Genomic DNA, 10,924 nt, shown 5'->3' on the forward strand with positions numbered 1-10,924 from the left:
TTGAACTATAATTCCTGTATATACACATCCATATGTCATTATATATTGATGGACCCTTGATGATAATGTCAAGAAAACGAATAAATCTGATGAGTAATGAGACAAAATAACTGTTTTTTTAGCTGGCAGATTTTTTATAGTAACAAACGGGAGTCATTATTCAATTCTCCTTTATTTTTGAGATGGGAAGATATCATTGCAGCATTATATACTCATCAATTGGTAACTTATGTTATGGGATCATTTGAAAAAAAATTTATTAGTAATGTTTATTAATTAGATGCTTCATTTATAAAAAAGCTTGTCTTGTTCTATGATCTTTATTCCAAGTTGGCAATTAAGATTTAGTTGCACAACAAGAATTTCACATGAAAAACAATCCTAGATTGAGTAATTTCAACTTGTTGAAAGATAATTTATAAGTAATTTTAAAAAGTGTGTTTAAAGCATAAAATTTAATTTATTCTCCGAATTTTTTTATTTTCTCAGCCAAAGAATAATAACGACTACCGCAACAACAACAGCAATGACAGCTAAGACACAGAGAACTGCAACAAGGGCGGTCTTCTTTTTAGCTTCCTTTGTAGCAATCTTTCCTGTTGCAGAATCACTTGCGATAACATCTTGATAGATGTTGATATTTGTTAATTTTTCAGAGGATTCGGTTGGTGTTGTGACTACGATCTTGATTTCGGCTGTTGTGTTTGTTTCTGTTGTTGGGATGGTGAAATCAAGTGGAACTCTGACTAATCCTGCATCGTTAGTTGATGTGATCGTCTTCTTGACTTTATCGTTGTAGAACAGAGAAACAGTGAACTTGTTATCGAAGTTTGTATCTGGATCATTGATGACAGCTGTGAAGTTGACCTTGTCGCCTTTGTTGTATGTGGCATTAAGTTTTGGTTCGAAATAGATTGTGAGAACTGTGTTATTCTTGATTGTGATTGTGAACTTCTTTGTTCCAATCTTCTTGCCATCTGTAGCTGTGACTTTGACTTCATATTCACCTGCTGCTGTGTCTTTTGGAACTTTGAATTTGAATGTCTTAAGATCTTTGCTGTTTGCAACTTCTTGTGTTGCAACTTCTGCATTGTTGAAGAAAACCTTTGCTGTGAGTGGTTTATCACCTGAATCTTGATCGTAGACTGAAGCCAAGAAAGAAACTTCAGAATCTGGAATGTAATATAGGTATTCAGATGGAACAATGTATAACTTTGGTCTATAATTTGGTGGAACAACTGTAATTGTGAATTCTTCATAAAGCAATGAGCCAAGACCATTAGTATATGTGTAAACATATAATGTGTACTTTCCAAGTTCTGTTGGTGGTGTGATTGACACATCAAAATCCATACTTGTTTGTTTTTCTGAAACTGTAAATTTGCCAAGGCTGCCATATTTGATTATCTTATCTTTTGAATCATGAATTTCCCAACCTGCTTCTACCGTGTATGGTTCAACTAAGAAATAAAAACTTCCCTTTACTTGAATTACTTCAGTGGAATCTGTTTCTTCTGAAATCAGAGATTTATCAAGTTTAAGTAATGGCGGTTGATATGTCTCTTCATAAAACATGTAAGAAAGTGTGATAGACTTTCCTGGTTGGATATACTTGTTGAGCCATGAGAATGAGATCCATTGAATTTCAGGAAATCCAGAGTCGTATTCTAAAATTTTCTCATTGTTCGTGAAGAATCTTGGCTCAGGTTCTATTCCAAAGTCTTGGGCACTGATATCTGTAACCCAAGGATGATTTTGCAGAACTAGTGTCAGATCATTTGTTTGATCCCACCAAAGATAATAACCAAAGTTTGTAAGGGATGATGCTTCAACATTATCTATAGAATCTTTTAAATTCAATGCTGTGCAAAGGTCAATTTTCTTTTCCGTTGAGCCTTTGTTGGTAATTGTCTGTGAAATAATAACATAATCTGAATTTTCATCATTATAAATTTCAACGGAGTAGCCTAAATCAGTGGCTTCTTTAATGTTTTTTGTAACACCATCTATTCTGACTTTTGTATAAGGTTCTTTAATTATTTCATAATTCTCCCTTCCGTCCTTATCATAAATCATGTACGAATTATCCCCAACAACTTTGCCTGAAACTGAAAGAGAAAGTTGTGCAAGTAATATGGAAAACATTTAAAAAAATGGTAAAATGATTTTATAAAAGTATTCAAATATAAATATTTCAGAAACATTTTGAGTCGTTTTTCAAAGTCATCTATACATATGAATCGATAATATTTCATATTATTATACCTTATGATTGATTTTCTATAGTTATAATCACCTTGTATAATGTCAAGATGATCCTCTCAATTTTTTGTGAAAAAATAAAAAATAAAAAAGCTATAAAATTGAAAGTTCTTTGCCCAATGTCAGTTCAAATAAAAAATGCTCAATTTGATTTAATAACTAAAAATAATAGATGCAAATCTGAATGACTACTTATTATCTGTGTCAAATTTAATGATTGAGTTTATTTATTCATTCGAAAATTCCAGTTCAATATATAATTTTAAAAATTTCACATTAATTATGTATGTCAGAAATTTTGAAATAATCTGACATTCTACTTCTTGTCATTTATTTTTAGCCATGAAAATTGAACTATAATTCCTGTATATACACATCCATATGTCATTATATATTGATGGACCCTTGATGATAATGTCAAGAAAAACGAATAAATCTGATGAGTAATGAGACAAAATAACTGTTTTTTTAGCTGGCAGATTTTTTATAGTAACAAACGGGAGTCATTATTCATTCTCCTTTATTTTTGAGATGGGAAGATATCATTGCAGCATTATATACTCATCAATTGGTAACTTATGTTATGGGATCATTTGAAAAAAAATTTATTAGTAATGTTTATTAATTAGATGCTTCATTTATAAAAAAGCTTGTCTTGTTCTATGATCTTTATTCCAAGTTGGCAATTAAGATTTAGTTGCACAACAAGAATTTCACATGAAAAACAATCCTAGATTGAGTAATTTCAACTTGTTGAAAGATAATTTATAAGTAATTTTAAAAAGTGTGTTTAAAGCATAAAATTTAATTTATTCTCCGAATTTTTTTATTTTCTCAGCCAAAGAATAATAACGACTACCGCAACAACAACAGCAATGACAGCTAAGACACAGAGAACTGCAACAAGGGCGGTCTTCTTTTTAGCTTCCTTTGTAGCAATCTTTCCTGTTGCAGAATCACTTGCGATAACATCTTGATAGATGTTGATATTTGTTAATTTTTCAGAGGATTCGGTTGGTGTTGTGACTACGATCTTGATTTCGGCTGTTGTGTTTGTTTCTGTTGTTGGGATGGTGAAATCAAGTGGAACTCTGACTAATCCTGCATCGTTAGTTGATGTGATCGTCTTCTTGACTTTATCGTTGTAGAACAGAGAAACAGTGAACTTGTTATCGAAGTTTGTATCTGGATCATTGATGACAGCTGTGAAGTTGACCTTGTCGCCTTTGTTGTATGTGGCATTAAGTTTTGGTTCGAAATAGATTGTGAGAACTGTGTTATTCTTGATTGTGATTGTGAACTTCTTTGTTCCAATCTTCTTGCCATCTGTAGCTGTGACTTTGACTTCATATTCACCTGCTGCTGTGTCTTTTGGAACTTTGAATTTGAATGTCTTAAGATCTTTGCTGTTTGCAACTTCTTGTGTTGCAACTTCTGCATTGTTGAAGAAAACCTTTGCTGTGAGTGGTTTATCACCTGAATCTTGATCGTAGACTGAAGCCAAGAAAGAAACTTCAGAATCTGGAATGTAATATAGGTATTCAGATGGAACAATGTATAACTTTGGTCTATAATTTGGTGGAACAACTGTAATTGTGAATTCTTCATAAAGCAATGAGCCAAGACCATTAGTATATGTGTAAACATATAATGTGTACTTTCCAAGTTCTGTTGGTGGTGTGATTGACACATCAAAATCCATACTTGTTTGTTTTTCTGAAACTGTAAATTTGCCAAGGCTGCCATATTTGATTATCTTATCTTTTGAATCATGAATTTCCCAACCTGCTTCTACCGTGTATGGTTCAACTAAGAAATAAAAACTTCCCTTTACTTGAATTACTTCAGTGGAATCTGTTTCTTCTGAAATCAGAGATTTATCAAGTTTAAGTAATGGCGGTTGATATGTCTCTTCATAAAACATGTAAGAAAGTGTGATAGACTTTCCTGGTTGGATATACTTGTTGAGCCATGAGAATGAGATCCATTGAATTTCAGGAAATCCAGAGTCGTATTCTAAAATTTTCTCATTGTTCGTGAAGAATCTTGGCTCAGGTTCTATTCCAAAGTCTTGGGCACTGATATCTGTAACCCAAGGATGATTTTGCAGAACTAGTGTCAGATCATTTGTTTGATCCCACCAAAGATAATAACCAAAGTTTGTAAGGGATGATGCTTCAACATTATCTATAGAATCTTTTAAATTCAATGCTGTGCAAAGGTCAATTTTCTTTTCCGTTGAGCCTTTGTTGGTAATTGTCTGTGAAATAATAACATAATCTGAATTTTCATCATTATAAATTTCAACGGAGTAGCCTAAATCAGTGGCTTCTTTAATGTTTTTTGTAACACCATCTATTCTGACTTTTGTATAAGGTTCTTTAATTATTTCATAATTCTCCCTTCCGTCCTTATCATAAATCATGTACGAATTATCCCCAACAACTTTGCCTGAAACTGAAAGAGAAAGTTGTGCAAGTAATATGGAAAACATTTAAAAAAATGGTAAAATGATTTTATAAAAGTATTCAAATATAAATATTTCAGAAACATTTTGAGTCGTTTTTCAAAGTCATCTATACATATGAATCGATAATATTTCATATTATTATACCTTATGATTGATTTTCTATAGTTATAATCACCTTGTATAATGTCAAGATGATCCTCTCAATTTTTTGTGAAAAAATAAAAAATAAAAAAGCTATAAAATTGAAAGTTCTTTGCCCAATGTCAGTTCAAATAAAAAATGCTCAATTTGATTTAATAACTAAAAATAATAGATGCAAATCTGAATGACTACTTATTATCTGTGTCAAATTTAATGATTGAGTTTATTTATTCATTCGAAAATTCCAGTTCAATATATAATTTTAAAAATTTCACATTAATTATGTATGTCAGAAATTTTGAAATAATCTGACATTCTACTTCTTGTCATTTATTTTTAGCCATGAAAATTGAACTATAATTCCTGTATATACACATCCATATGTCATTATATATTGATGGACCCTTGATGATAATGTCAAGAAAAACGAATAAATCTGATGAGTAATGAGACAAAATAACTGTTTTTTTAGCTGGCAGATTTTTTATAGTAACAAACGGGAGTCATTATTCATTCTCCTTTATTTTTGAGATGGGAAGATATCATTGCAGCATTATATACTCATCAATTGGTAACTTATGTTATGGGATCATTTGAAAAAAAATTTATTAGTAATGTTTATTAATTAGATGCTTCATTTATAAAAAAGCTTGTCTTGTTCTATGATCTTTATTCCAAGTTGGCAATTAAGATTTAGTTGCACAACAAGAATTTCACATGAAAAACAATCCTAGATTGAGTAATTTCAACTTGTTGAAAGATAATTTATAAGTAATTTTAAAAAGTGTGTTTAAAGCATAAAATTTAATTTATTCTCCGAATTTTTTTATTTTCTCAGCCAAAGAATAATAACGACTACCGCAACAACAACAGCAATGACAGCTAAGACACAGAGAACTGCAACAAGGGCGGTCTTCTTTTTAGCTTCCTTTGTAGCAATCTTTCCTGTTGCAGAATCACTTGCGATAACATCTTGATAGATGTTGATATTTGTTAATTTTTCAGAGGATTCGGTTGGTGTTGTGACTACGATCTTGATTTCGGCTGTTGTGTTTGTTTCTGTTGTTGGGATGGTGAAATCAAGTGGAACTCTGACTAATCCTGCATCGTTAGTTGATGTGATCGTCTTCTTGACTTTATCGTTGTAGAACAGAGAAACAGTGAACTTGTTATCGAAGTTTGTATCTGGATCATTGATGACAGCTGTGAAGTTGACCTTGTCGCCTTTGTTGTATGTGGCATTAAGTTTTGGTTCGAAATAGATTGTGAGAACTGTGTTATTCTTGATTGTGATTGTGAACTTCTTTGTTCCAATCTTCTTGCCATCTGTAGCTGTGACTTTGACTTCATATTCACCTGCTGCTGTGTCTTTTGGAACTTTGAATTTGAATGTCTTAAGATCTTTGCTGTTTGCAACTTCTTGTGTTGCAACTTCTGCATTGTTGAAGAAAACCTTTGCTGTGAGTGGTTTATCACCTGAATCTTGATCGTAGACTGAAGCCAAGAAAGAAACTTCAGAATCTGGAATGTAATATAGGTATTCAGATGGAACAATGTATAACTTTGGTCTATAATTTGGTGGAACAACTGTAATTGTGAATTCTTCATAAAGCAATGAGCCAAGACCATTAGTATATGTGTAAACATATAATGTGTACTTTCCAAGTTCTGTTGGTGGTGTGATTGACACATCAAAATCCATACTTGTTTGTTTTTCTGAAACTGTAAATTTGCCAAGGCTGCCATATTTGATTATCTTATCTTTTGAATCATGAATTTCCCAACCTGCTTCTACCGTGTATGGTTCAACTAAGAAATAAAAACTTCCCTTTACTTGAATTACTTCAGTGGAATCTGTTTCTTCTGAAATCAGAGATTTATCAAGTTTAAGTAATGGCGGTTGATATGTCTCTTCATAAAACATGTAAGAAAGTGTGATAGACTTTCCTGGTTGGATATACTTGTTGAGCCATGAGAATGAGATCCATTGAATTTCAGGAAATCCAGAGTCGTATTCTAAAATTTTCTCATTGTTCGTGAAGAATCTTGGCTCAGGTTCTATTCCAAAGTCTTGGGCACTGATATCTGTAACCCAAGGATGATTTTGCAGAACTAGTGTCAGATCATTTGTTTGATCCCACCAAAGATAATAACCAAAGTTTGTAAGGGATGATGCTTCAACATTATCTATAGAATCTTTTAAATTCAATGCTGTGCAAAGGTCAATTTTCTTTTCCGTTGAGCCTTTGTTGGTAATTGTCTGTGAAATAATAACATAATCTGAATTTTCATCATTATAAATTTCAACGGAGTAGCCTAAATCAGTGGCTTCTTTAATGTTTTTTGTAACACCATCTATTCTGACTTTTGTATAAGGTTCTTTAATTATTTCATAATTCTCCCTTCCGTCCTTATCATAAATCATGTACGAATTATCCCCAACAACTTTGCCTGAAACTGAAAGAGAAAGTTGTGCAAGTAATATGGAAAACATTTAAAAAATGGTAAAATGATTTTATAAAAGTATTCAAATATAAATATTTCAGAAACATTTTGAGTCGTTTTTCAAAGTCATCTATACATATGAATCGATAATATTTCATATTATTATACCTTATGATTGATTTTCTATAGTTATAATCACCTTGTATAATGTCAAGATGATCCTCTCAATTTTTTGTGAAAAAATAAAAAATAAAAAAGCTATAAAATTGAAAGTTCTTTGCCCAATGTCAGTTCAAATAAAAAATGCTCAATTTGATTTAATAACTAAAAATAATAGATGCAAATCTGAATGACTACTTATTATCTGTGTCAAATTTAATGATTGAGTTTATTTATTCATTCGAAAATTCCAGTTCAATATATAATTTTAAAAATTTCACATTAATTATGTATGTCAGAAATTTTGAAATAATCTGACATTCTACTTCTTGTCATTTATTTTTAGCCATGAAAATTGAACTATAATTCCTGTATATACACATCCATATGTCATTATATATTGATGGACCCTTGATGATAATGTCAAGAAAAACGAATAAATCTGATGAGTAATGAGACAAAATAACTGTTTTTTTAGCTGGCAGATTTTTTATAGTAACAAACGGGAGTCATTATTCATTCTCCTTTATTTTTGAGATGGGAAGATATCATTGCAGCATTATATACTCATCAATTGGTAACTTATGTTATGGGATCATTTGAAAAAAAATTTATTAGTAATGTTTATTAATTAGATGCTTCATTTATAAAAAAGCTTGTCTTGTTCTATGATCTTTATTCCAAGTTGGCAATTAAGATTTAGTTGCACAACAAGAATTTCACATGAAAAACAATCCTAGATTGAGTAATTTCAACTTGTTGAAAGATAATTTATAAGTAATTTTAAAAAGTGTGTTTAAAGCATAAAATTTAATTTATTCTCCGAATTTTTTTATTTTCTCAGCCAAAGAATAATAACGACTACCGCAACAACAACAGCAATGACAGCTAAGACACAGAGAACTGCAACAAGGGCGGTCTTCTTTTTAGCTTCCTTTGTAGCAATCTTTCCTGTTGCAGAATCACTTGCGATAACATCTTGATAGATGTTGATATTTGTTAATTTTTCAGAGGATTCGGTTGGTGTTGTGACTACGATCTTGATTTCGGCTGTTGTGTTTGTTTCTGTTGTTGGGATGGTGAAATCAAGTGGAACTCTGACTAATCCTGCATCGTTAGTTGATGTGATCGTCTTCTTGACTTTATCGTTGTAGAACAGAGAAACAGTGAACTTGTTATCGAAGTTTGTATCTGGATCATTGATGACAGCTGTGAAGTTGACCTTGTCGCCTTTGTTGTATGTGGCATTAAGTTTTGGTTCGAAATAGATTGTGAGAACTGTGTTATTCTTGATTGTGATTGTGAACTTCTTTGTTCCAATCTTCTTGCCATCTGTAGCTGTGACTTTGACTTCATATTCACCTGCTGCTGTGTCTTTTGGAACTTTGAATTTGAATGTCTTAAGATCTTTGCTGTTTGCAACTTCTTGTGTTGCAACTTCTGCATTGTTGAAGAAAACCTTTGCTGTGAGTGGTTTATCACCTGAATCTTGATCGTAGACTGAAGCCAAGAAAGAAACTTCAGAATCTGGAATGTAATATAGGTATTCAGATGGAACAATGTATAACTTTGGTCTATAATTTGGTGGAACAACTGTAATTGTGAATTCTTCATAAAGCAATGAGCCAAGACCATTAGTATATGTGTAAACATATAATGTGTACTTTCCAAGTTCTGTTGGTGGTGTGATTGACACATCAAAATCCATACTTGTTTGTTTTTCTGAAACTGTAAATTTGCCAAGGCTGCCATATTTGATTATCTTATCTTTTGAATCATGAATTTCCCAACCTGCTTCTACCGTGTATGGTTCAACTAAGAAATAAAAACTTCCCTTTACTTGAATTACTTCAGTGGAATCTGTTTCTTCTGAAATCAGAGATTTATCAAGTTTAAGTAATGGCGGTTGATATGTCTCTTCATAAAACATGTAAGAAAGTGTGATAGACTTTCCTGGTTGGATATACTTGTTGAGCCATGAGAATGAGATCCATTGAATTTCAGGAAATCCAGAGTCGTATTCTAAAATTTTCTCATTGTTCGTGAAGAATCTTGGCTCAGGTTCTATTCCAAAGTCTTGGGCACTGATATCTGTAACCCAAGGATGATTTTGCAGAACTAGTGTCAGATCATTTGTTTGATCCCACCAAAGATAATAACCAAAGTTTGTAAGGGATGATGCTTCAACATTATCTATAGAATCTTTTAAATTCAATGCTGTGCAAAGGTCAATTTTCTTTTCCGTTGAGCCTTTGTTGGTAATTGTCTGTGAAATAATAACATAATCTGAATTTTCATCATTATAAATTTCAACGGAGTAGCCTAAATCAGTGGCTTCTTTAATGTTTTTTGTAACACCATCTATTCTGACTTTTGTATAAGGTTCTTTAATTATTTCATAATTCTCCCTTCCGTCCTTATCATAAATCATGTACGAATTATCCCCAACAACTTTGCCTGAAACTGAAAGAGAAAGTTGTGCAAGTAATATGGAAAACATTTAAAAAAATGGTAAAATGATTTTATAAAAGTATTCAAATATAAATATTTCAGAAACATTTTGAGTCGTTTTTCAAAGTCATCTATACATATGAATCGATAATATTTCATATTATTATACCTTATGATTGATTTTCTATAGTTATAATCACCTTGTATAATGTCAAGATGATCCTCTCAATTTTTTGTGAAAAAATAAAAAATAAAAAAGCTATAAAATTGAAAGTTCTTTGCCCAATGTCAGTTCAAATAAAAAATGCTCAATTTGATTTAATAACTAAAAATAATAGATGCAAATCTGAATGACTACTTATTATCTGTGTCAAATTTAATGATTGAGTTTATTTATTCATTCGAAAATTCCAGTTCAATATATAATTTTAAAAATTTCACATTAATTATGTATGTCAGAAATTTTGAAATAATCTGACATTCTACTTCTTGTCATTTATTTTTAGCCATGAAAATTGAACTATAATTCCTGTATATACACATCCATATGTCATTATATATTGATGGACCCTTGATGATAATGTCAAGAAAAACGAATAAATCTGATGAGTAATGAGACAAAATAACTGTTTTTTTAGCTGGCAGATTTTTTATAGTAACAAACGGGAGTCATTATTCATTCTCCTTTATTTTTGAGATGGGAAGATATCATTGCAGCATTATATACTCATCAATTGGTAACTTATGTTATGGGATCATTTGAAAAAAAATTTATTAGTAATGTTTATTAATTAGATGCTTCATTTATAAAAAAGCTTGTCTTGTTCTATGATCTTTATTCCAAGTTGGCAATTAAGATTTAGTTGCACAACAAGAATTTCACATGAAAAACAATCCTAGATTGAGTAATTTCAACTTGTTGAAAGATAATTTATAAGTAATTTTAAAAAGTGTGTTTAAAGCATAAAATTTAATTTATTCTCCGAATTTTTTTAT

The 10,924-nt window shown here is 31.1% G+C and overlaps 4 protein-coding genes across 4 annotated transcripts; all 4 read right to left on the reverse strand.

Annotated features, from left to right (window-relative positions):
- Positions 1–477: 477 nt before the first annotated feature.
- Positions 478–2,145, reverse strand: TVAGG3_0399300 (uncharacterized protein; the record flags this gene model as incomplete). The annotated part of the gene is made up of 1 exon (XM_051232651.1): positions 478–2,145. One exon carries the CDS (start codon positions 2,143–2,145, stop codon positions 478–480), a length of 1,668 nt encoding a protein of 555 aa, XP_051102381.1.
- A 943-nt stretch (positions 2,146–3,088) lies between these two features.
- Positions 3,089–4,756, reverse strand: TVAGG3_0399310 (uncharacterized protein; the record flags this gene model as incomplete). The annotated part of the gene is made up of 1 exon (XM_051232652.1): positions 3,089–4,756. The coding sequence occupies one exon, from the start codon at positions 4,754–4,756 to the stop codon at positions 3,089–3,091; it is 1,668 nt and encodes a 555-aa protein (XP_051102382.1).
- Positions 4,757–5,699: 943 nt separating this feature from the next.
- TVAGG3_0399320 (uncharacterized protein) lies at positions 5,700–7,367 on the reverse strand (the record flags this gene model as incomplete). Its single annotated transcript, XM_051232653.1, has 1 exon — positions 5,700–7,367. One exon carries the CDS (start codon positions 7,365–7,367, stop codon positions 5,700–5,702), a length of 1,668 nt encoding a protein of 555 aa, XP_051102383.1.
- Positions 7,368–8,309: 942 nt separating this feature from the next.
- TVAGG3_0399330 (uncharacterized protein) lies at positions 8,310–9,977 on the reverse strand (the record flags this gene model as incomplete). The annotated part of the gene is made up of 1 exon (XM_051232654.1): positions 8,310–9,977. One exon carries the CDS (start codon positions 9,975–9,977, stop codon positions 8,310–8,312), a length of 1,668 nt encoding a protein of 555 aa, XP_051102384.1.
- Between the last annotated feature and the right edge of the window lie 947 nt (positions 9,978–10,924).

The sequence above is a fragment of the Trichomonas vaginalis genome, chromosome V (genome assembly GCF_026262505.1).
Source record: "Trichomonas vaginalis G3 chromosome V, whole genome shotgun sequence".
Lineage (NCBI taxonomy): Eukaryota > Parabasalia > Trichomonadida > Trichomonadidae > Trichomonas > Trichomonas vaginalis.